The 26,955-nt window shown below is 41.8% G+C and overlaps 1 protein-coding gene across 1 annotated transcript in view; it reads left to right on the top strand.

The window, feature by feature from the left end:
* CCDC62 (coiled-coil domain containing 62) overlaps positions 1 to 26,571 on the top strand; it is a 44,417-nt gene extending 17,846 nt beyond the window's left edge. The window contains exons 9-15 of the mRNA XM_086346147.1: positions 2,267 to 2,355; positions 2,701 to 2,816; positions 4,636 to 5,361; positions 8,293 to 8,449; positions 13,964 to 14,086; positions 24,998 to 25,091; positions 25,781 to 26,571. Of these exons, the coding sequence (XP_086202273.1) occupies positions 2,267 to 2,355; positions 2,701 to 2,816; positions 4,636 to 5,361; positions 8,293 to 8,449; positions 13,964 to 14,086; positions 24,998 to 25,051 (1,265 nt within the window). The 3' untranslated portion in view covers positions 25,052 to 25,091; positions 25,781 to 26,571. The remainder of the gene's footprint in view (positions 1 to 2,266; positions 2,356 to 2,700; positions 2,817 to 4,635; positions 5,362 to 8,292; positions 8,450 to 13,963; positions 14,087 to 24,997; positions 25,092 to 25,780) is intronic.
* The last annotated feature ends 384 nt before the right edge of the window (positions 26,572 to 26,955 follow it).

Here is a 26,955-nt window from a genome sequence, read left to right as displayed (position 1 = left end):
TTTTCTGGTGCAAGACTTCACATAGCACTTCAGATCTTTCTTTTCTGTGGGTTCTCATTTGCCAAGTTCTGAACCCATTTTAAAAATATTGACTTCGCATCATCTCACATGCTAGTAAAGTAATGCTCAAAATTCTCCAAGCCAGGCTTCAGCAATACGTGAACCGTGAACTTCCTGATGTTCAAGCTGGTTTTAGAAAAGGCAGAAGAACCAGAGATCAAATTGCCAACATCCGCTGGATCGTGGAAAAAGCAAGAGAGTTCCAGAAAAACATCTATTTCTGCTTTATTGACTATGCCAAAGCCTTTGACTGTGTGGATCACAAAAAACTGTGGAAAATTCTGAAAGAGATGGGAGTACCAGACCACCTGATCTACCTCTTGAGAAATCTGTATGCAGGTCAGGAAGCAACAGTTAGAACTGGACATGGAACAACAGACTGGTTCCAAATAGGAAAAGGAGTACGTCAAGGCTGTATATTGTCACCCTGCTTATTTAACTTCTATGCAGAGTACATCATGAGAAACGCTAGGCTGGAAGAAGCACAAGCTGGAATCAAGATTGCCGGGAGAAATATCAATCACCTCAGATACGCAGATGACACCACCCTTATGGCAGAAAGTGAAGAGGAACTAAAAAGCCTCTTGATGAAAGTGAAAGAGGAGAGTGAAAAAGTTGGCTTAAAGCTCAACATTCAGAAAATGAAAATCATGGCATCTGGTCCCATCACTTCATGGCAAATAGATGGGGAAACAGTGTCAGACTTTATTGTTTTGGGCTCCAAAATTACTACAGATGGTGACTGCAACCATGAAATTAAAAGATGCTTACTCCTTGGAAGGAAATTTATGACCAACCTAGATAGCATATTGAAAAGCAGAGACATTACTTTGCCAACAAAAGTCCGTCTAGTCAAGGCTATGGTTTTTCCTGTGGTCATGTATGGATGTGAGAGTTGGACTGTGAAGAAGGCTGAGCGCTGAAGAATTGATGCTTTTGAACTGTGGTGTTGGAGAAGACTCTTGAGAGTCCCTTGGACTGCAAGGAGATCCAACCAGTCCATTCTGAAGGAGATCAGCCCTGGGATTTCTTTGGAGGGAATGATGCTGAAGCTGAAACTCCAGTACTTTGGCCACCTCACGCGAAGAGTTGACTCATTGGAAAAGACTCTGATGCTGGGAGGGATTGGGGGCAGGAGGAGAAGGGGACGCCAGAGGATGAGATGGCTGGATGGCATCACTGACTCGATGGACGTGAGTCTGAGGGAACTCCGGGAGTTGGTGAGGGACAGGGAGGCCTGGTGTGCTGCGATTCATGGGGTCACAAAGAGTTGGACATGACTGAGCGACTGAACTGACTGACTGATACTCCAACTCTAGTAATAATGAAGTGTCCCCATTTCAGCAGAATATTTATGGTCTTTATAAAAGAATGAATATTTTAAAAAATACCTCTTTTTCTTTCTGAGCTAGGAAATTGAGTGTAATATTCAAGTGTATATTCAAGACAATTCTGAATCTTACTTACCTATCAGGTAAAAAGAGTTCTCAAGAAATAGAAAGTCTGTAAAGGAGTCCTGGGCTTTCATTAAAATGGAAAGACAAGTTTATCTACCTATGGGGTCACCTCATAGGTTCAAGTATCCTAAGTCTTTGGTTTGCAAGATCACATAGGAATAGCCTGATTGTGAGATTATATCAGATTGACTTACATGCTGAAGAAAACAGTGATTTTTTTTTCCCCTTGTAATGTTAGTTTTTTTTTTATGTTGATAAAAGTAATATGTTGTTTGGATTTTTATAAGGAAAATGCATTTACAAGTTACCTGTGTAATGTGAATAAATAAGTAAAGAATAAAGTATTAAATTTTAGAGATTTAGAACTCATCCCCTCCCCCCCAAAAAAGGAAAATAATTTTCTTTAATCCTTACATCTAAAAATAACTTATTTTGATATTTCAGTGTGCTTGCCCTCAGCCTTTTTCAATGCATATGTACATACAGACACACACACGTCATTTGATCATAGAGTTTGTACAGTTTGGAATACTTTTTTGACTTAGCATTAATTATATTGCAAAAGTTTTCAAATTTAGTTAGAATCACAGATTAAACTTCTTCCTGGACATCCATTTTGCAATTTTAAAATTCAGAAACGAGTGTGAAAAAAAATTGTTAGCCATGTGCACATTCAATTGTCAGAAATGAAGAGGTGTGTATTGATGTGGCTGGTGAAAAATGTTTTAATAATATTTGTTCTTAAATAGCAGAGAGAGAAAAAAGGAAAGATGAGCTACTTGATATCGCAAAGTCAAAGCAAGAACGCATGAATGCAGAGCTGCATAATCTGAGACAGGTACGTCCCCACTCACTCTTCACTATTAAGTGGGAAACATTTATAAACAGACATCAAATTAGGAAAAGTGTATGCCTGGTGATTTTGTTTATGGTGCTTCTGGAATCCTGACTACTTTAAAGGTGTATCAATCGTATTAACCTCGCAGATAGAGTCTTGCTTATAGTAAAGGAGACTGGTTATACTAACAAATCTTGGTGCTAACATAGGAAAAAGGAAAGCAAACATATTCAGCATATGTCTTTAGCCACTGTCTGATACGTTTTAGTGTCTGAAACACCCAATTGTTGGCTTGCTTTAGCTTTGTCGTTACACTTTGTATTGATTTATCGATATCTACGGCAGATTTACGTAAAACAACAGCGTGATCTGCAGTTTCTTAATTTCAATGTGGAAAATTCTCAGGAATTAATACAGATATATGACTCAAAGATGGAGGAATCAAAGGGCATGGAATCCAGGTAACCTTAGTAAGATGCCATTAATATGATATTGTATTTATTTCCATCATTCATCAATATTTGTTAAGTACCTACTATGGGTCAGTACTTACTACTATTCCCTAGATAGCAGGGAGTAAATGGGAAAAAATATATGTGAGCTAATAATTATCATTTTAATCCTGGGTTGTAGTGAGACTAGATTTAGAATTTAGGCATGATCCTAATTAAACTATTTGATAAATTTCATTAAATACATTATTTGTGTGTGTGTGTTGTATAGAAGGCTTTGAGGTAAAGTAGACATTACAGAGATGAATCATTTATTCAGAACTCTCAGTATTTTAGGCACTGGGCTAGGAATAGGGAGAATAAAGATATACTGGGTATTATGCTTATCTAAAAGAAAGAACATCAAAGAATGGTAGAAATAACTGCAGTAGAAGTTCAGCTGAGGGTGACCTCTGCTCTCAGCTTGATCTTTCCATTTTCCTTATTAATAGAAGAAGATATCTGCTCTTACCTATAACAGGCAGTATGTGAATTAAATTGGTTTCTGTAAAAGTAAAATATAAACATATGAAGAGTGGTTTAATTTAACAAGCATGCAACTGTCCCACAGTTCAGTTTAGTCCACATATCCAGCCAAAATAGTAAGGGAGTGGTGGAAAGTAGGGGGCATTCGGGGAACTCCCATTTCTCCACGTAAGGGCAGAAGCTGGGCCCAGTGGCACGCTCCTTTCCCTAGGAGGCTGGCATTCGGGGTCGGGAGTGGTCAGGAGTTGCAGGGTTTTGCTGCAGACAGGAAGACTGGGAACTCACCCCACACTTTGCTGCATTCGCTGTGCTTTTCTTCGGGTCTTTTACTGGGGATTCTAACACCATCGCTCTGTATCCCAGCATCTGCAGCTGCTACTAATAAACATCAGACGAAGCCGGCGATCTCCAGCAGGCAGAAGCCCCTAACCAGTTGTCTCTCTTTCCTTTTTGTACTTCATTTCCTCTGGGAGGCACCTGGGCTAGACAATTGAAGTTATTCTTTAAGAACATAAAGCGGCCTTTCCTATTCTAGAAGGAGAATCAGAATCATATAGATTAGAACACCTGAACACATGTGACATGAGAATTTTAACCTTGTAGTAAAAGGTTTGTCACAATGAGTTTTATTTTATGCACATGTGTCATTTTTACTTTACACTGGTTTTCGGTACATAGCTACATAGGTGTAGCAGATAAGTGGGATGTCAGAATACAGTATGGTGAACACATTTGGCACTGTCCAGTTTATCTCTGTACCTTGAATCCCCATTGCCTTTCAGTTCTGGCTTTAGCTCTGTTTACTGTGAAACTAATAGAATTAGGAAAAGAAATAACAGATCAGTCAACAAGTATTTACAGAACACTGAGTGTGTATTAACGACCGTCCTAGGTGCTAGGGGGATTAAAAATGGCTTCATATGTGAAAAACACCCTTAAGCATCTTTAGACAGGACATTCGTGAAACAGCGAGCCTTATAGTTGTAATAGGAGAGTCTCTCTCTGATGAATTAGATCATATATGCAGTAAGATAGTGATTTGCAGTATGGACATATGTATAGTAGACCTTAAGGATGGGACATGGGGGAGTGGGCATGTGGGCTTGGTGATCAGAAAGACTTCCTGGAGGAGGCTGGGCTAAAACTGGGCTCCGAAGAATATAAAATTCCTATCTTCTATTTTCAACTGAGACAAATGGGTCTTATTAGGGTTTAGCTCAACTGATGAGGTTTGAGTGAAATATTTAGAATGATAGTATCAAGTGTATCTTATAACTTCCCGTTTTTTGTAATGCCACCATAGCAGAGACATGTGTTTATCAGACCTTGAAAATAACCACCTAAAAGTCGATTTTAAGAGGGAGAAAAATCAGAAGTCACTGGTTAAGGACCAAAAATTTGAGACCACGTTGGTTCAGCAAACTAGGTCAGACAAGAGCTCTTGTGATGTATGCAAAGAGAAGAAACTACAGGTTAATACTTCATTTGGGGGAAAAAGTGTAATTGCTATCTCATCTCTATTTGCAAAAGACTTAGTGGAGAAACAAAAGTCTTGGTCTCTGGGAGGAAAAATCCAGATTGAACCCGAACACAAAAGTACATTTTGCAAGATCCACGCAAAATCACACAAAGGGAATGGAATTGGGATTCAGAACGAAGAGAAGCAACCCTCAGAAACATCAACATCTGTATCTGATGATAAATGGCATGACGTCAACGTTTACCTGGGCCTGGCCAGCTGTTCTGATTCAAAGCAGCCAGAAAAGCTGGATGTCGACTATCAGGACCACCTGGAAAGGCCTGGAGTCTCCTGTTGCCACAGAAATGAAGCCTGTGTGGATGAAAGCGACATGTGGGAGTCCAAGTGCTGCCACCCGAGTAACTTCGTAATCGAAGCGCCGGGCCACATGTCTGACGTGGAGTGGATGAGCATCTTCAAGCCTTCCAAAGTGCAGAGGGTCGTGCGCCACAAATCTGTGTGCACTTGTTCAGGAAGCGCCAGCGGGACCAAGTACAACTCTTCGACAAGGTCAGTCTCGTTTCACGTTTGTGAACACCCAGGGAGCCTACTTGGTGGTGTGGTTCAGTTGCTAAGTTGTAGCCAACTCTTTTGCACCCCATGGAGTGTAGCCCGCTGGGTACCTCTGTCCATGGGATTCTTCCAGCAAGAATACTAGAGCGGGTTGCCATTTCCTCCTCTAGGGGATCTCCCTGACCCAGGGATTGAACCCACGTCTCTGCATTTTCACGTGGATTCTTTACCGCCGAGCCACCGGGGAAGCCCAGGGAGCCTACTTACTGAGTTTAGAAATAGAAAAGGCCTGCAGGAGCCACTTCATGCCAGCTGTGAAATGCAAGCAGCGTTTGCAACAGACATTGCGTTTGACACACCACTTCCTCTTTTCATCACAGCACAGGCTGTTGAGTTTTTGATTGCACAGAGACTTGATTCCAGTGAGAAGTTTGTGCCTAGGACAGCATCTGAGGCAAAGGTTTTGCTTAACAACACAGCAAGTTGTCATGAGCTGAGCAAACATGTTTTATTTTAAAACAAACGGGGAGGTCACTTCACAGAGTAGAATGCTGCTCTGGGGCATTCCTCAGCCTGGATCCTTTTGAATCGATAAGCTGTTTCTTTCATGTCCAGATTACATTCCCTAGACCCCAGATAAGACATTCTCCTGGCCTGCATTGGCTTATTGATACATCCGACTGCTTTGGCCTTTGTGTTCAGTTTACATCTCCCAAACTTTCTTACTTTTCAAAATCATGCAGGAGAAAGAATATTTGTATTTAACAAGCTGGTAACAGTTATTGGCCTTTTTCTTTCAGTTTTATTGAGATATAACTGATGTGGAACACCGTCTAAATTTAAGGTGTTTGTCGTAACGATTTAAGTACATCAGAAAATGATGAGCACAGTAAGTTTAGTGAATGGCCATCATCTCATATAGATACAAAAGAAAAAAAAATTATTGTTTCCTTGTGATGAGAACCCTTAGGATTTACCTTCTCAGCAATTTTCGTATATAGCCTACAGCAGTGTAAATGTTATTAATCCTACTGTATGTGAAATCTCTAGTTCTTATAACTGTAAGTTTGTGCCTTTTGACCATTTCTATCTGACTGTATTTTTTATTTTGTTTAAGAGAAGAAAATGCATTCAGTTCAGTTCAGTCGCTCAGTCGTGTCTGACTCTTTGCGACCCCATGAATCACAGCACGCCAGCCCTCCTGTCCATCACCAACTCCCGGAGTTCACTCAGACTCACGTCCATCGAGTCAGTGATGCGATCCAGCCATCTCATCCTCTGGCGTCCCCTTCTCCTCCTGCCCCCAATCCCTCCCAGCATCAGAGTCTTTTCCAATGAGTCAACTCTTCGCATGAGGTGGCCAAAATACTGGAGTTTCAGCTTCAGCATCATTCCCTCCAAAGAAATCCCAGGGCTGATCTTCTTTAGAATGGACTGGTTGGATCTCCTTGGAGTCCAAGGGACTCTCAAGAGTCTTCTCCAACACCACAGTTCAAAAGCATCAATTCTTCGGCGCTCAGCCTTCTTCTTAGTTGTTAGCAAATGCTGCCCTTTCAGGCTCATCCCACTGTCCGTTGCTGAATCCTGTAGGTAGTTGTGGGGCACTATCCTAACTTGTGCTATTTTTAAAGAAAACCTTGCTCTTTGACCTTAAATTATAGAAAGAATAAAGTTTCTCTATTGAGAGCCTTATCTGAATCATCACATTGCCTTTCATAGGACTTTATAGTTAAAAATTCCTTTTGGGGATTTTCATTGTTTGGGTTTTCATTTGGCCTGTTTAGAAGCCTGAGTCATTTAAAAATCATATACTGATTCTGTCAGTTGCAAAAGCTTTTTAAAAAATTGGTTGCTACACTAAATGTTACCTGTTCATATTTGGTTTTAATAAAAGATTGCCTTAAGTAATCACAAATCCCAGTAGGACACAACTTCCTGTTTTTCACTACTGAACAAAAACACGCATATATTAAGGGAAAAATTTTGTGTTAGACAGTTTTAAGAGTACAGTGGACATATATTAAATTTAAGGCATGAAAGAAATTCCAAAGCAACTTCTGAGTTTTCTTTCCAGGCCCTTTTGACCTCCCTGGCTTGAAATAATTCAAGTGACTTCTTGTTCTTCCAGCAGAGGCACATGCCAAGGCATCGCATGACAAATGCATGATTAAGTAGAAAAGATAATCATGTTTTCCCATTCTTCCTTAGATTATAAGAACTTGTGTGCACACTTCATCATCTGACCAAAATGTTCTTCACATTTATACCTCCATTCCATTTGACAGCCAGGGGTGTATCTGTGGACAGAGAAGCCATAGCAGCTGCCCTGACTGATCCAGAAGGTCCGTGGGAGAAGGAGGTTTCCAGGGCCTGTTTCCAGGCTCTCTGCTTTGAGCCCAGACTTTAATAACCTGCCCAGAAACTTAGCTACATGTGTCTGTTCTCTAATTACTGAGATCCTGTAGAAGAATTAAGGACCCATAACAGTGCCATTCAACTTTCAGAAAAGAACTTTTAAAAAACTATTAGCAAAAATCAATCTCACGCTGAAAACCTAAAATCTACACGTTTAACCTTATACTGTATTCATTTCTTTCCCCTATCTCTCTTGGATGATCCTATCCCTCAAACCTTCTTTTCTTTGCTGTTTTTTCCAGAAGGTGTAGAGAGGAGGACAATTCTCTCTTCTGTAGTTACCCTTTAACAAAGAACTTTGTTTTCTTGCTGTGAAGGGTGTGCATTAATTTATAATATCCTATATAAATATTCTATTCGAATCTATACATTCTATTCAAACTTCAGCTTCTTCATGAAAAAGGAAAAATCTCTCTTTTTGTCCTGTTGAAATGCTTTTCTGTATGAGTATTGGTGTCATATGTTTGTTATTGTTTCAAGATGCCTGTTTTTGTTTGGTTTTATTATTCACAGTGAGCTGATCGCCATCCAGCAGTCCCACTGTTTGGATTCTTCAAAATCTGCCTTAAGAGAGGATGAGAAGTTGATAGAGACAGAATCCTCTTCGGATAAAAAGAACTCATCTAAGATTTTGTTAGTCAACAAAGACGCAGCCCTGCCCAGTGAAAAGGTTTGTATTTCGCTTAGAAATACTCAGCTTAGGGACTTTTCTGGCAGTCCAGTGGTTGGGACTTAGCCTTCCGATGCAGGGGGCTGTGGGCTTGATCCCTGGTCAGGGAGCTAAGACCCCACATGCCTCATGGCCAAAAAACAAAGAACAAAAGAAGAATATTGTAACAAATTCAATAAAGACTTTTAAAATGGTCCATATTTTTTAAAAAAATCTTTAAAGAAAGAAAGAAATACCCAGCTTATTCAAGCACGATTTCTCCCCAGTACACTTTTAATTCTCCTGTAGCAATATTGTTAGCGTGCTTATGTTAGCGTGCTTAATTTTGGCTGTTCTTCAGGTTTTATTTTAACCATAGGATTTTACCTGCATTATTGAACTGAAGTCATACTTACTTCCCTTCTGTTTTCTTTAAACATACTGTAGGTTAGCTTCAGGCAAAATGTCCCTCAGGCCCTCCAAGTGATTGCTGTATCTATTTTTAGTAAATAGCTTAAACACACAAAATGAAGAGTACAAGAAGCAACTGTGTACCTACATTCAGATTTAACATGTTTACATTTTGCTGTATTTGCTGTATTTTTCAAGGTTAAAGAAATAGAATGTTACAGATAAAGAGTAAACCCCGTGTGTCATTCTGCCCTGTCCACCCCCTGCCACCAGTCATCCACTACCATGAAGTTGTGTCCACATTTGTTTTTATGCTTTTATGTTTTTCATAAAAGTGTACACTTAAACATCACATACTGTTCAGTTCAGTTCAGTCGCTCAGTCGTGTCCAACTCTTCGTGACCCCATGAATCGCAGCACGCCAGGCCTCCCTGTCCATCACCAACTCCCGGAGTTCACTCAGACTCACGTCCATCTAGTCAGTGATGCCATCCAGCCATCTCATCCTCTGGCGTCCCCTTCTCCTCCTGCCCCCAATCCCTTCCAGCATCAGAGTCTTTTCCAGTGAGTCAACTCTTTGCATGAGGTGGCCAAAGTACTGGAGTTTCAGCTTTAGCATCATTCCTTCCAAAGAAATCCCAGGGCTGATCTCCTTCAGAATGGACTGCTTGGATCTCCTTGCAGACCAAGGGACTCTCAAGAGTCTTCTCCAACACCACAGTTCAAAAGCATCAATTCTTTGGCACTCAGCCTTCTTCACAGTCTAACTCTCACATCCATACATGACCACAGGAAAAACCATAGCCTTGACTAGACGGACCTTTGTTGGCAAAGTAATGTCTCTGCTTTTGAATATACTATCTAGGTTGGTCATAACTTTCCTTCCAAGGAGTAAGCGTCTTTTAATTTCATGGCTGTAGTCACCATCTGCAGTGATTTTGGAGCCCCAAAAAGATAAAGTCTGACACTGCTTCCACTGTTTCCCCATCTATTTGCCATAAAGTGATGGGACCGGATGCCATGATCTTCGTTTTCTGAATGTTGAGCTTTAAGCCAACTTTTTCGCTCTCCACTTTTACTTTTTCATCAAGAGGCTTTTTAGTTACTCTTCACTTTCTGCCTTAAGGGTGGTGTCATCTGCATATCTGAGGTTATTGATATTTCTCCCGGCAATCTTGATTCCAGCTTGTGCTTCTTCCAGCCCAGCGTTTCTCATGATGTACTCTGCATAGAAGTTAAATAAGCAGGGTGACAATATACAGCCTTGACGTACTCCTTTTCCTATTTGGAACCAGTCTGTTGTTCCATGTCCAGTTCTAACTGTTGCTTCCTGACCTGCATACAAATTTCTCAAGAGGCAGGTCAGGTGGTCTGGTATTCCCATCTCTTTCAGAATTTTCCACAGTTTTTTGTGATCCACACAGTCAAAGGCTTTGGCATAGTCAAGAAACCGGAAGTAGATGTTTTTCTGGAACTCTCTTGCTTTTTCGATGATCCAGCGGATGTTGGCAATTTGATCTCTGATTCCTCTGCCTTTTCTAAAACCAGCTTGAACATCAGGAAGTTCACGGTTCACGTATTGCTGAAGCCTGGCTTGGAGAATTTTGAGCATTACTTTACTTGAATGTGAAATGAGTGCAATTGTGCAGTAGTTTGAGCATTCTTTGGCATTGCCTTTCTTTGGGATTGGAATGAAAACGGACCTTTTCCAGTCCTGTGGCCACTGCTGAGTTTTCCAAATTTGCTGGCATATTGAGTGCAGCACTTTCACAGCATCATCTTTCAGGATTTGAAATAGCTCCACTGGAATTCCATCACCTCCACTAGCTTTGTTCGTAGTGATGCTTTCTAAGGCCCACTTGACTTCACGTTCCAGGATGTGTGGCTCTAGGTCAGTGATCACATCATCGTGATTATCTGGGTCCTGAAGATCTTTTTTGTACAGTTCTTCTGTGTATTCTTGCCACCTCTTCTTAATATCTTCTGCTTCTGTTAGGTCCATACCATTTCTGTCCTTTATCGAGCCCATCTTTGCATGAAATGTTCCCTTGGTATCTCTAATTTTCTTGAAGAGATCTCTAGTCTTTCCCATTCTGTTGTTTTCCTCTATTTCTTTGCATTGATCGCTGAGGAAGGCTTTCTTATCTCTTCTTCTATTCTTTGGAACTCTGCATTCAGATGCTTATATCTTTCCTTTTCTCCTTTGCTTTTCGCTTCCCTTCTTTTCACAGCTATTTGTAAGGCCTCCCCAGACAGCCATTTTGCTTTTTTGCATTTCTTTTCCATGGGAATGGTCTTGATCCCTGTCTCCTGTACAATGTCACGAACCTCATTCCACAGTTTATCAGGCACTCTATCTATCAGATCTAGGCCCTTAAATCTATTTCTCACTTCCACTGTATAATCATAAGGGATTTGATTTAGGTCATACCTGAATGGTCTAGTGGTTTTCCCTACTTTCTTCAATTTAAGTCTGAATTTGGTAATAAGGAATTCATGATCTGAGCCACAGTCAGCTCCCGGTCTTGTTTTTGTTGACTGTATAGAGCTTCTCCATCTTTGGCTGCAAAGAACATAATCAGTCTGATTGTGGTATTGACCATCTGGTGATGTCCATGTGTAGAGTCTTCTCTTGTGTTGTTGGAAGAGGGTGTTTGCTATGACCAGTGCATTTTCTTGGCAAAGTTCTATTAGTCTGCCCTGCTTCATTCCGTATTCCAAGGCCAAATTTGCCTGTTCCTCCAGGTGTTTCTTGACTTCCTACTTTTGCATTCCAGTCCCCTATAATGAAAAGGACATCTTTTTTGGGTGTTAGTTCTAAAAGGTCTTGTAGGTCTTCATAGAACCGTTCAACTTCAGCTTCTTCAGTGTTACTGGTTGGGGCATAGACTCTTTGTTTAAAATGTACACAAATGTCTTTTGCAGTGTGATTTTCCAGCTGTCAGTATTTTGTGACCCTCATCAGTGTTGACATTGTGGACCTGGCCTCTTCATTCTGATGGTTGCTCAGTGTGCTGTCCAGTGACCGAATACACCGCAGTCTGTCTGTTCACACCCTGACATGCAGACAGTGAGGTTATTTCCGTGTGGGTGTGTGTTTAGTTGCTCAGTCGTGTCCGACTCTTTTCGACTCCATGGACTGTAGTTCACCAAGCTGCTCTGTCCATGGAATTCTCCAGGCAAGAATAGTGGACTGGGCTGCCATTTCCTACTCCAGGGGATCTTTCCCACCCAGGGATGGAGTCCACTTTTCCTGCGCTCCTGGATTGGCAGGCTGATTCTTCATGACTGAGCCACCTGGGAAGCCCTGGGGTTGTTTCTACACTCACTGTTGTGGATGAGCCAGTGTCTTTATCATGAACAGGCTTCTGATCGCAGCTGTATCATAAAGAAAATTAGTTCAAGTAAACTTAGTCATTTTGGGGGTTCTTTTGGGAAGATATCTGGCCTTGAAAGCATCTGATCTGAGTTCAAATCCCCAGTTTGCTTTGTCTTAGCTCAGTGACCATAGTACAGTTATTTAACTTCTTTGAGCCTCAATTTCTTCACCTACAAATATATAATTAAAGCATCACAGTTGGGGCTTCCTTCATAGCTCAGATGATAAAGCATCTGCCTCCAATGCAGGAGACCTGGGTTTGATCCCTGAGTTGGGAAGATCCATTGCAGAAGGAAATGGCAAGCCACTCCAGTATCCTTGCCTGGAAAACCTCATGGACACACAAGCCTGGTGGGCTGCAGTCCATGGGGTCGCAAAGAGTCAGACACGACTGAGCCACTAACACACACACACAGCATCACAGTTCCTTGGTTTCAAGGGGATGTCGTAGGGCTTGGCCGCTAATGTGTGTTTTGATGAGTGTTGGTTCTCTTTGTTATGAATTGATGGTCCTAAGTGTTGACTAGAATCAGGAGCATCTGGGCTGTTCATTCACTGATGGCGGGAATGTAAATGGCAGAGCCACTTTGGAAAACACTTGGGTACTTTCTATTAAAATAACTGCTTTAAAAAAAAAGTTAAAAATACACCTACCATATGACCCAGCTATTCTACTCCTGGAGAAATGGAAACATATGTCCACATAAATATTCAAGCAGCTTTATTTTCACTAGTTAAACAAAACTGGGAACAACCTGAGTATGCTACAGAGGGTGGTTTATCCATACAATGGAGTACTTCTCAGCAATAAAAAGGAATGAACTATTTATACACATACAGCATGGGTGTACCCCAAGATAATTATGCTGAGATAAGAAGCCAGACAGACAAAAGTATGTAATGCATTTATACAAAATTCTAGAAAATGCAAACTAATCTCCTGTGAGAGAAAGCAGATCAGTAGTTGTCTGGGAATGGGAAGGAGGGACTCTGAGAGGCAGGATTTCCCCAGGGACACAGGCATGGCAAATGTGACCTGTATTCATCATGGGAATGGTTTCATGGGTGTGTACATGTGCCAGAACTCAGCAGATGTTAATTGTATATAGTTAGTTGTATGTTTACTGTGGAAAACTCACAGGTTGTACATACGTTATATACTGTGAAAAACTTTTAACACAAAGTAGAAAATTAAACAAGAATGAACAAACTAAGGTATATTTCCACATATTTTTGAAAGCTAACAGAGGACTTCCCTGGCAGTCCAGTGGTTAAGACTCTGTGCTCCCAATGCAAAGGACCTAGGTTTGATCCCTGGTCAGGGAACTAACCTACATGCTCTATGGTGTGACCAAAAAATAAAAAATTAAACAATTTAAAAGCTAGCAAGCCTTAAGTGTTAAAGTTGCATTTTGTAAGTGTTTTGACTTGATAATTACACCCTTGACAAGTTGATTTAAGAGAGGTAAACAATGCCTACGATTCTTTTATCACATGGGTGTTACTTAATTAGTTGTAGTAAGTTCTGTTGAAGTCAAATTATCTGGTCAAATAGGTTTTAAGAAAGAACTGAAATTTGGTTCTTTTAGTATTTAGTGTTCTGCTTTGGCATGTAACAAACACCTAAAGTCAAAGAACTAGTCATGAATAGTTGATGTTCGTGTCTGTTAGATTGTTCTTGTAGACATAAACGTTGGAAAGTGTTTCTTGATTTCATCAGTGCTTGAACTGTGTTGTGTTCCCAGGATGATTTTTCTCCCACGAGTAAGCTTCAGCGTTTGCTGGCAGAATCCCGTCAGATGGTCACGGACCTGGAGCTGAGCACCCTGCTTCCCATCAGCTCTGAGAATCTCAGCACCAGCAAAAGTGTACGTGCTTCCTTTTCTTTTGACCCCACCTGTAGTATCTGAACATTTTCCGTCATTGTGTGCGAACGTCACTTTCTGTTAGAATGATGGTGTCTTCGTGTCTGGGGGAAGGGGTTAGCAGCCTGGGTTTAAGGAGGAACAGAATGTTGCCACAGATGTCACCACACCCAGACTTCCTCTTTCCAATTACCTGGGCACATGCACGTACATTCTGGGGGATTTTTAAAAGACATTTTATTATAGAAAATTTCAAGTACAGATGTAGAAAGACTACTTCTAATCCCAGAGTTCCAGTAACCATCCCCTTTCTGCCGCCTTTGTTTCATCTTCCTCCATCGGTCCTGTTTTTTCCTGAAACATTTTAAAGCAAACCCTAGACATAATGTCAGGTTTCTCTGGTGGCTCAGTGGTAAAGAATCCACCTGCCAATGCAGGAGATGCAAGAGACATCTTGCATCTTGCATTCAATCCCTAGGTCAGGAAGATCCCCTGGAGTAGGAAATGGCAAGCCACTCTAGTATTCTTGCCTGGAAAATCCCATGGACAGAGGAGCCTGGCGGGTAGCTACACTCCATGGGGTCACACAGAGTTGAACATGACTTAGCAAAAACAACAGACATCATGTCTTTTCACGCATATGTACTTCATTCTGTAGCTCTAACAGGTAAGGACTTTTATTAGACCCAGCCACATTCACAGTAACTTTTTAATATTGTCTAATGACTACACCACCTTAAGGTCTCCCTGTTTGTCTCAAAAGTATCTTTTTACTATTTGTTCAAATTAATACTCAATCAAGGTCCATATTTTGCACTTCAGTGAATCCCTAAGGTCTCTCTTCATCACTAACAGTTCCTTCTCCTTCCTTCCCTCCCTCTCTCCTTCCTTTCTCCTCTCTTCTTTCTCTTGTGTTTCATTTTTTAAAAAATATTTATTCGTTTGACTGTGCTGGGTCTTAGTTGCAGCGCGTGGGATCTTATCTTATTAGTTCCTCAACCAGAGATCGAACCTGGGCCCCCTCCATTGAGTGTAGAGTCTTAGCCACTAGACCGCCAGAGAAGTCCCTTCTGTCTTTGTCTTTTGATGCCACTTATCTGTGGGAGAAGCACTGGGTCATTGTCCCGTAGATTTGCCCAGGGACTGAGATAGGCTGGATGGCTCCATCCTCGCTGTTGCGTCACACATACCTCTCGCCTCCAGATTCCTGTAAGCTAGTATTTCTCTCCAGTGACTTGTTTAGACTTGGGGTCAGTTTGGGTTCTTTTTGTTGCTTTGGCCACACGCCCTCATGGTGACACCCAGCCTGCTGCCTGGTGCGTCGTATCGGGGGATCCTCCTGTCTGGTTGCCCCACGTTTGGATGTCAGACTTAATGGGGAGATTGTCAGCCTAAGCTTTTTTATTATAGAGTTTCCCTAAAGTTCACTTAATGACTTTCGTGTTTCTTGATTGTTGTGCTTTAGATCTGTTGTTTCATTAGGGATTGCAAAGTAGTCATTTTCTAAATCTATCCGTCTTTGAGGAGTGTGTCACACATTAATTCTAAACGCTTTCTCTGAGCACAGGAACATTGCAGTAGCAGTGATAGAAGTTGCTTTGTAGATTTTATAGCCTGACATAAATAGTGAAAAGAACATTGAACTTGAAATCAGGACACTTGAGTCCCAGTTTCCCAGTCTGTAAAATACAAGCTTGAGATGGGTGCTATAAGATTCCAGGTCCATTAGTTGGATGTGCTGTGGACATAGTTCAAGATAATTGAAAGCCATTGAGTTAAACTTTTTTGTATCCCTGACAAAATAAAATTAGAAAGATCTGCAAGACATTGAAATACCATTTGTTAAAAAATTTTTTAAATTTATTTTTGGCCGCACTGTGTCTTAGTTGCAGCAGGCAGGATCTTTGCTGTAACAGACGGGATCTTTCATTTCAGCGCCCCAGCTTCTCTCCAGTTGTGGCGTAAGAGCTCAGGTGCCCTTCTGTCTGTGGGATTTTAGTTCACCAAAATCCCACAGATTTTTTTTTTTTAACTTTTTTACTTTGTATTGGGGTATAGCTGATTAACAATGTTGTGATAATTTGAGGTGAACAGGGAAGGGACTCAGTCATACAGATACATGTATCCATTTCCCCCCAAAACTCCCCTCCCATTCAGGCTATGGAAGACGGATTCTTACCACTGGACCACTAGGGAAATCCCTGAAATACCTCTTTTTTTTTCATCATTTATTTATTTATTTATGGCTGCACTGGGTCTTCATCACTGCACCTGGGGCTTTCTCCAGTTTTGGTGAGCGGGGGCTACTCTGGCTGCAGTGTGTGGGCTCCACGTCGCAGTGGTTGCTCTTGTTGCAGAGCATGAGCCCTATGCACAGGCTAAGTAGCTGCAGTGCACAGGCTGGGTTTCTGCAGCATGTGGGATCTTCCTGGACCAGGGATTGAACCTGCGTCTCCTGCATTGGTAGGCAGATTCTTAACCACTGAGCCACCAGGAAAGCCCTTAATGCCTATATGCAGGCGTGCATGTGTGCGAAGTTGCTTCAGTCGTGTCCAACTCTTTGTGACCCACTGGACTACAGCCCACTAGGCTCCTCTGCCCATGAGATTCTTCAGATAAGAATGTTGGAGGGTTGCCAGTCCCTTCTCTAGGGGATCTTCCCAACCCTGGGATCAAACCCACATCTCTTATGTCTCCTGCATTGGCAGGTGGGTTCTTGACCACTGGTGCCACCTGGGAAACACTAGACTCAGTGGTAAAGAATCTGCCTGCCAAGCAAGAGACGTGGGTTCAATCCCTGGGTTGGGAAGATCCCCTGGAGGAGGAAATGGCAACCCACTCTAGCATCCCTGCCTGGGAAATCCCATGGACAGAGGATCCTGGCAGGCTACAGTCCATGGGGTCAAAAAAGAATTGGAACCAACTTAGCTACTGAACAACCACCACCAAGGCTCCTCTGCCCATGAGATTCTTCAGATAAGAATGTTGGAGGGTTGCCAGTCCCTTCTCTAGGGGATCTTCCCAACCCTGGGATCAAACCCACATTTCTTATGTCTCCTGCATTGGCAGGTGGGTTCTTGACCACTGGTGCCACCTGGGAAACACTAGACTCAGTGGTAAAGAATCTGCCTGCCAAGCAAGAGACGTGGGTTCAATCCCTGGGTTGGGAAGATCCCCTGGAGGAGGAAATGGCAACCCACTCTAGCATCCCTGCCTGGGAAATCCCGTGGACAGAGGATCCTGGCAGGCTACAGTCCATGGGGTCAAAAAAGAATTGGAACCAACTTAGCTACTGAACAACCACCACCAACATCCCTCTCAAGATATAGAACATCTCCATCACCCCAGAAAGTTCCCTCATGGTCTTTAGAGTGAATCTTTTCCCTACCTCCACCCTAGGCAACTACTGATTTGACTTTTATCATTAGAGAATAGTTTTGCCTGTTCTAGAACTTCATATAAATGCAATGATACAGGTTTTACTGTTATTTTATGACCAACCTAGACAGCATATTCAGAGAAGGCAATGGCAACCCACTCCAGTACTCTTGTGTAGAAAATCCCATGGACAGAGGAGCCTGGTGGGCTGCAGTCCACGGGGTCGCTAGGAGTCAGACATGACTGAGCGACGTCACTTTCACTTTTCACTTCCATGCATTGGAGAAGGAAATGGCAACCCACTCCAGTGTTCTTGCCTGGAGAATCCCAGGGACGGGGGAAGCTGGTGGGCTGACGTCTCTGGGGTCACACAGAGACGACTGAAGTGACTTAGCAGCAGCAGCAGACAGCATATTAAAAAACAGAGACATTACTTTGCCAACAGAGGTCCATCTAGTCAAAGCTATGATTTTTCCAGGAGTCATGTATGGATGTAAGAGCTGAACTATAAAGAAAGCTGAGTGCTGAAGAATTGATGCTTTTAAACTGTGGTATTACGGAGAAGACTCTTGAGAGTCCCTTAGACTGCAAGGAGATCCAACCAGTCCATCCTAAAGGAAAGCAGTCCTAAATATGCATTGCAAGGACTGATGCTGAAGCTGAAACTCCAATACTTTGGCCACCTGATGCAAAGAACTGACTCATTGGAAAAGACCCTGATGCTGGGAAAGATTGAAAGCAGGAGGAGGAGGGGACGACAGAGGATGAGATGGCTGGATGGCATCACCGACTCAATGGACATGAGTTTGAGTAAACTCCGGGAGTTGGTGATGGACAGGGAGGCCTGGCGTGCTGCAGTCCATGGGGTCACAAAGAGTCGGACACGACTAAGCGACCAAAGTAACTGACTGACTTACAGGTTGTACTCCTTATCTAGCCTCTTTCAGTAGAATTATTTTGAGATTCATACGTTGAATTCATTCATTCATTCATATGTTGCTGTTTATCAGTATTTCACTCTTTTTTATTGCTGATTAGCATTCCATTGTATGAAAAGACCACAGTTTGTTTATTTGCCTGTTGATGGGCTATTTGGGTTGTTTCCAGTTTTGGACTATCAGAAGTAAAGCTGTGAACATTTCACACACACAAGCCTTTTTTTTAAATTGACATATATCTTCATTTTTCTAAGGGTAAATACCTAGAATTGCTAGTTATAGCATTTAAATTTTTAATAAACTGCCAAGTCATTTTTCAGAGTGGTTGGTACCATTTTATGTCCCTCCCAGCCCTGTATGAAAGACCTAGGTTCTCCACAGCCTCACACAACCGTGGTTTTTTTTTTAATTATTAATTTTTGGCTGCACTGGGTCTTTGTTGCTGCTCACGGGCTTTCTGTAGTTGTGGTGAGCAGGGGGCTACTCTCTGTTTGTGGGGTGCCGGCTTCTCATTGTGGTGGCTTCTCTTGCTGCAGAGCAGAGGCTCTCGTGTACTGGCTCAGTAGTCGAGGCTCAGTAGTAGTTACTCCGTGGCATATGGAGTCCTCCTGGACCCAGCAATCAAGTCGTCGTCCCCTGCTTTGGAAGGCAGAGTGTTAACCACTGGACCACCAGGGAAGTCCCTGACCTCAATGTTGTCAGTCCATTTGATTTTAGCCATTCTAGTATATTTGACATAGCATCTCACTGCCATTGACTAATTTGCATTTTCCTGATAACCTAATGACAAGCATCTTCATGCACTCCTTGGCCCTTCAGGTGTCTTCCCCTTCTCCTATGTACTCTGTTTTCCCAGCATCTCTAGAATCAGTGAATCCGTTCAGTTCAGTTCCGTAGCTCAGTTATGTCCGACTCTTTGTGACTCCATGAACCACATAATGCCAGGCCCCCCTGTCCATCACCAACTCCCAGAGTCCACCCAAACTCATGTCCATCAAGTCGGTGATGCCATCCAACCATCTAATCCTCTGTCGTCCCCTTCTCCTCCTGCCCTCAATCTTTCCAAGCATCAGGGTATTATCTAATGAGTCAGCTCTTTGTATGAGGTGGCCAAAGTATTGGAGTTTCAACTTCAACATCAGCCATTCCAATGAACACCCAGGACTGATCTCCTTTAGGATGGACTGTTGGATCTCCTTGCAGTCCAAGGGACTCTCAAGAGTCTTCTCCAACACCACAGTTCAAAAGCATCAATTCTTCTGTGCTCAGCTTTCTTTATAGTCCAACTCTCACATCCATACATGACCACTGGAAAAACCATAGCTTTGACTAGATGGACCTTTGTTGGCAAAGTAATGTCTCTGCTTTTTAATATGCTATCTAGGTTGGTCATAACTTTCCTTCCAAGGAGTGAGCTTCTTTTAATTTCATGGCTGCAGTCACTATCTGCAGTGATTTTGGAGCCCCCCAAAATAAAGTCAGCCACTGTTTCCACTGTTTCCCCATCTATTTGCCATGAAGTGATGGGACCGGATGCCATGATCTTAGTTTCTGAATGTTGAGCTTTAAGTCAACTTTTTCGCTCTCCTCTTTCACTTTCATCAAGAGGCTCTTTAGTTCTTCTTCACTTTCTGCAATAAGGGTGGTGTCATCTGCATATCTGAGGTTATTGATATTTCTCCCGGCGATCTTGATTCCAGCTTGTGCTTCCTCCAGCCCAGCGTTTCTCATGATGTACTCTGCATACAAGTTAAATAAGCAGGGTGACAATATATATCCTTAATGTATTCCTTTTCCTATTTGGAACTAGTCTGTTGTTCCATTTCCAGTTCTAACTGTTGCTTCCTGACCTGCATACAAATTTCAGGAGGCAGGTCAGGTGGTCTGGTATTTCCATCTCTTGAAGAATTTCCCACAGTTTATTGTGATCCACACAGTCAAAGGCTTTGGCATAGTCAATAAAGCAGAAATAGATGTTTTTCTGGAACTCTCTTGCTTTTTCGATGATCCAGTGGATGTTGGCAGTTTGATCTCTGGTTCCTCTGCCTTTTCTAAAACCAGCTTGAACATCAGGAAGTTCATGGTTCACGTATTGCTGAAGCCTGGCTTGGAGAATTTTAAGTATTACTTTACTAGCATGTGAGATGAGTGCAATTGTGCAGTAGTTTGAGCATTCTTTGGCATTGGCTTTCTTAGGTATTGGAATGAAAACTGACCTTTTCCAGTCCTGTGGCCACTGCTGAGTTTTCCAAATTTGCTGGCATATTGAGTGCAGCACTTTCACAGCATCATCTTTCAGGATTTGAAATAGCTCCACTGGAATTCCATCACCTCCACTAGAATCAGTGAATAGTACATTGGAAAGTATATGACATCTGAAGGCAGTATTTTTGCCAACTTAATGATTATCTGATTCTAGCTGTGGGATGTTAAGCAAGAGATTTAATCACTTTCCCTCTCCTGTGAAAGGAATGTTGCGATGAGATCTCTGTTCTGGATCTTTCCAGCTCAAAAATTCTTTTAAACCAAGTTTTCAGTAACCTTTTCACTAACCTGAAGTGTCTTTAAGTCCTTTGCCCATTTTAAATATGAGTTGTTGGTATTTCCTAGGAGGGTTTTTTTCTTGACAAAATCTTTGCAGCATCAGTGAAGTTGTTTATTTACATTGGGGTAGAACATTTTTGCATATTGGTAAGAGTTTTTAAAGTTTTTAACAGCGTTTATTGAGGTATAGTTCACCTATCCATAACCTTCCCCCTTGTAGAAGTGTACAGTTCAGTGGTTTAGTATATTTACAAAGTTGTGCAACCGTCAGCATGATCCAGCTTTAGAACCTTTGCATCATTCCAGAAGGACCTTGCACCCACTGGCAGTTACTCCCCATTTTACTTCCCCCTGCTTCAGGCCGATGTTCATCTACTTTCTGTCCTTGCGGGTTTGTTGGGCAGAGATTTTTCATCAGAGTTTGTTGAATAGAATTCAGAAGATCCATAAATTTTGATGGAGGGGTAAAAATTACACATTAGGTTATTTTTGTTAATCTCTAATTGAAATAGAGCACGTCCTTCAATTATGATATAGAAATGAGCCATCTTCGCACCTGCTACTTATGATCTTGTCATTAGTAGAAATAACAAGTAATTCTACCACATTGCAGTTATTACTGGTGTCTTGAAATATCATTTACACTAAGTATTGTGTCAGAATTACAGATCACTAGGCCTGCTGCTAGACCTTATTATTTAATGCCCTAGTAAAGAAGGCTATATACTATTGTATCACAGTCTTATTTAGTATTTTGATAACCACAGTTATAGCTGCCATAATGCAACATATGGGTTCCTAAAAATCACCACACAGTGCAAAACTGCACAATAAAAACCATACAATTTATGGGGAAAATGGGATTTGGAACATAGCCTCAAAACCTTTATCAGCGACACATCTTGAAAAGGACATTTAAATGGTAGGACAGCTTTATGCTTGTGTTAAGAAACACACAAATATTGCCATAAATGTGGCACTTGACTCTGAAAAAGCCCTGAAGTTTGCAGGTAGAATTGGGCGTCGGAGAGGCTGCAGTCTGTGACTCACTGGAAAGTGGCAGAAGGAGGGCGATTGGATGGAAAGTCGTAGCAGCGGGTGTGGATGTGTTTCATGACACCCCCGGGGCGAGAGCTGGTGGGCGTTGGAGAGGTCTGGAAGTAGGGGTGGGTATATTCCTAAATGACCCAGCCCAGTTCACCTAGGGTTTCTTGTGGACAAAAATTAGGCATTAACAAACGCAAACAACTCAAGTCATTCTTAGATATAGCAGATGAATTGGAACAAATATGTGTTTTCAAAACAAGTGTCATAGCAGAACCAGCTATGCTTCAGAGTCATCCTTCTGACAGCTCCTACTCACCCTCATGGCCTCGGGTTCTTCTCTTAACCTCCTCTTTGGGGTTTCGTGTTAATTCCTAAGATGTAATCAGGAGCTCTCACTTTTGTCCTCATAGCACCGCTTGAGGGTGGGGGGGGGTGTGTCAGAGTGCGTGTCCCAGCACATGACAGCTGGGAACATCCATGGGTCTCTGCTCCCGCTTCAGCACCTTTAGGAGCCTCAGTCACTCATGCTGGCCCCCACGCCCTGGTGTAGCACAGGCCATACCTGCTACAGAGTATGCTTGGTAAATACTGTGAATGGAGCTGATAGGAGTTCAGGAAGAATGCAGAAGGGTGACCACAGGTGTAGATGGAAAAAATGCTACAGCTATTCAAGTTTGGTGAAAACTTGGTTTAAGAGAATTTTTTTTTTTTTGGTTTAAGAGAATTTTTGAGCTAGAAAGATCCAGAAGAGAGATCTCATCACAACCATTCCTTTTACAGGAGAGGGAAAGTGATTAAATCTCTTGCTTAACATCCCAGCTAGAATCAGATAATCATTTAGTTGGCAAAAATACTGCTTTCAGATGTAATATATTTTCCAATGGATTATTCACTGATTCTAGAGATGTTGGGAAAGTAAAATTTAACTAACAGAAATCTACTTGGCAATGCACTTTGCAAATTCTGCCCCTCTGGCGCTTTGAATGGAGTATTGCTGGTTACAGAAAAAGTAAATAATTTTGTAAAAAATTCTTAATTTTTGCAGCAAGGAAGCAGGATAAATTTTGAGCAGCTTGTCTGCTTCCCCAGGATTTTGCCATCTGTCGCTAAAGACAAAGGTCTTAATTGAAAGCCTGTCTCTGAAATAGGCATTCTCACATTGCTGGGGAAGCACAAAGTACTTCTGTCCTTCTGGCAAGGAACCTGTCGATGTTGTCTAAAACTTGCCCTGGCAGCATCACTTTGTGACTCTCTCATTCACATACAGCTGTGTGTATGTAAAATGGTATATGGACAAGTTTTTCACGGCAGCCTTGCTTTATTTTTATATTATTATTTTTAAAATATTTATTTTTACTTATTCATTTATTTGGCTGCACCAGGTCTTAGTTGTGGCATACGAACTCTTAGTTGCAGCTTGTGGGATCTAGATTCCCCGATGAGGGATCGAACCTAGGCCCCCTGCATTGGGAGCGTGGAGTCTTAGCCACTGGACCGCCAGGGAAGTCCCATGGCAGCATTGCTTTATAACAGCCAAAGTTAGGAACTGATCTGAGTGTCCAGCAAGAAGAATCTGAGTGAATAGCTGTGGCCTGTCCACCAACGGAATATTACCCTGAGACAGAACAGGAAGGTCGTAGGTGCGGAGATGTTTCCAGGATGTTCAGTTCAGTCGCTCAGTCGTGTCTGACTCTTTGCGACCCTGTGGACTGTAGCACACCAGACTTCCCTGTCCATCACCAACTCTGAGAGCTTGCTCAAACTCATGTCCATTGAGTTGGTGATGCCATCTAACCGTCTCATCCTCTGTCATCCCCTTCTCCTCGGCTCTCAATCTTGCCCAGCATCAGGGTCTTTTTCAGCATGTACTAGTGAGTGAGAGGAGACAGGATCCTGAAAGCTTCATGTGGTATTCTACACATGAGATGGGAACAGGAATCTGTCTATGTATATATGTTCAAACCATGCTCTTTAAAAAACATTAATTTAAAAATAGAGGAAAAACAGGAATGAGTGAGACAGCACAGCTGCCGCACCATCAGCAGCAGGCCTCCTGCGGGGTGGGGTGGGTTTCAGTTTCAGCCTGAAACTGAAGTTGGAGTTTTGACCTGAACACAGGACTCAGTCTCCTCATCAGTGGTTGGCAGCTGTTGGGATTATCTGTCAAGGTTCTTAACTTTTTCTGTGGCAGGCTGGTAAAGCCTATGGATCCCTTTTAGAATCATCTTTTTAATTTTATTTTAGTATCATTAAAAAAAATTTACTTATTTATTTTTGGCTGTGCCATGAGGCATGGAAGTGTGGAGTCTTAACCACTGGACCACCAGGGAAGTCCCCCCTAGAAAAATGAAGTAAAATACATCATATTGTAAAATACATAGGAAGGCTATCCCAGTAGAGAGGAAAGCAGCGTGATTAAGAGCCCAGGGGTCTGGAAGCACCGAGAAGAATCCCAACGTGGCTCAAAGGCTGGCCCCGTGGGAAGATGAGGCGGCTGAGCAAGCCCAGGTTCACCACTGGAGTCTACCAGTGTCTTTCCAAGTATTCTCCTCCTCTTCTTTCCTTCTTCTTTTTTAATATCTCCCCAAAACCTAACCATGTTACGCCCTCAGTAGGCACCGTGCTGAATTAAAGCGTTGCTCAGAGTTGTGGAGTCTTCTTGATGACCCTTGTCCTCACTGCAGGCTCACCGCAGAGTCTATATTAAGGCTGACAGAGAGCCAGTTATATTTGGGCGTTAGCTGACTCCCAGGGTTTAACCATAACACACATACGGTAAAGCAAATAGAACATTCCAACTGCAGGCTTAGAGACAGAGGGGCCCCACACATGAGCAGGAAATCAGTCCATCTTTGCTGGCTGGCTGGCTGATGGTTGTATGAAATTGCTTCATTGTATTTCATTAATTCCCTAAGGTCTTTTAAAGGCATTTCTGCTGTATTTGTGTATTGTCCTCCTAAGTATTTTCTTGTTCCATCCTGGGTACTCATTGGGAGTTGTTTTGTAGAATATGGAAGTCTCAGAAGAGTCAGCTGAAAAAAATACCCCTCTCGGTAACTGAAGAAAACAAAAGTTAACTTCAGTGTTCATCGTGATCATGGGTAAGTCACCTTTCCTTATCTCACCTTATATTTATATTTAATAAGTAACTTGGGAACATTGATAATCTAGAAGCACGGCAATGAGTTTGACCTCTAGTCCTTTCTCTCTTGCCTGACCTATTTATACACACCTTCTAAATTTAATCAGAGTCAAATGTCAGTTACTTATAAGAGAAATGCAGATTCAAAAGTTCTTGTTCTCAGTACCTAGAATTTTAAGCCTAAAGAAGTGAATGCATATAGCTTTCAAACTCCCATGTCAGCATTTCATCCGAATGTCTGTCTGAAAAGAAGTCTTTCCATGGGGTTTCAAGTATTCTAAAAAAGGCTTATTGACCCAGGAAGCACTTTCTTGATTTGTGTTTCCTTCTATCGAACCTTCATTTCCTATGCCAAGTTTCTTTAGAAGCCAGTTTGATAAGTTAAAATATAAAATCATCTCAGTTGTTTTCCACTTAAGCATAAGAACATTTTTTACAATTGTGAACGCACCAAGCGTAAGCAGCCCTCTCTCCCTGTCTTTTTTCTCTTTCCTGAGAAGTCTTCATATTTATAATAGTTTGCATGACCTTATGTTGTTGAGAATCAAGACTGTATAGTTCATTTTTTTTTTTAGAAGCTGGGAGCTTATCGCACACCATCCAGTGCTCATTGATTTTGATTTGATTAACTCTGTTTCCTTCCCACAGAAGCTGATTTCTCATCCATGTGGAAGGCAGGAAGCAGACATTCATACCTAATACTTAGCCTTGAAAACAAAAAGCGGATGGTAATCCTTTGTAAGCAGCATCTAATACCAAAGGGGAGCTGAAACCGAAAGTTAATTTTTAAACATCTGTATCTTGTTTGTCTTCAGGTTAGCCATTTTCATGTGGAAGAAATATTTTTCATGTGTAAGAAATGAGACCTAATTGTATATTATATGTAATATGCCAACTTGGAATTTATGCTGACAGAGAAAAAGCCTTCTCTATAAAGACGCTGACTCTGGTTAAATACTCCAGAAGCTCTTTAAAAGTGTGAACATCAAATGGAGAATCCAGGCATAAAAAATGCTGTTTTAGCCATCTGATTTTTTTAAACCTGTGCATACATTTACATTATAGCCAGTAGCTTATCAGTGTCAGCTCCAAATATATGAGAAATAGTGTTCCCTTGTAGTTTTAGCCTTGAACTTGGCTGTGTAAATAGCTATAAAGTGATATGATATAAAACCTTTTTAACTGCAAACTATCTCTTGGGCTACTGACGGTCGAGGTCCTTCAGTCCCGAAAGCCGAGCAGAGCTCCCTCTTGTCTGGATCAGTAGTAGTCCCATCAGCTTATACAAACCAAAGCTCGCTGGAAGATCAAGTTTTATATGCATTTTTTTTTTAATCCTCGAAGACTGAAACTTCTGTTTTAACCTGTAAAGTAATTTAATTTTTTAAAGAATATAATGATCAGCTTCAGTCAATAAAAAATATTTTTAATAATAAAAATAGTTTTTTGGGGTTTCTTTTTCTGACACAGGAGCGAAATAAGGACGGTTACTCTCTTCAAACCAAACCTGGCAAGTTAATTTCCTGAGGAATGGGAATGCAGTTTTTTTAAACATTGCCGATATCAAAGTTCTATTGTGCTGTATCAATGCCCCTTTGTTAAAAGGTTTCAGTGCTACTTCAGAGATGATTTTCATGAGAGTGGAGGAGCCACCCCATTTAGCCTTTTTAATGAGGGTGCTGAAAAGAGAAATTGGGTGAAGTTTGGCTATGCTCTTTATAAACGCTTGCTTTCTCCCCCAGGCTAGGCTGTTTTATACAGGGCAAAACTGAGAAAGGTCCTGTGTATAGTCGATTGTGAACCATTGCCTCCAAATTAGAAAC

This window comes from Bos grunniens, chromosome 17 (genome assembly GCF_055505025.1).
Source record: "Bos grunniens cultivar Pamir isolate PY7600 chromosome 17, Bosgru_T2T1.0, whole genome shotgun sequence".
In the NCBI taxonomy this organism is placed as follows: Eukaryota; Metazoa; Chordata; class Mammalia; order Artiodactyla; family Bovidae; genus Bos; species Bos grunniens.
This window is presented reverse-complemented; position numbering and strand designations above follow the sequence as displayed.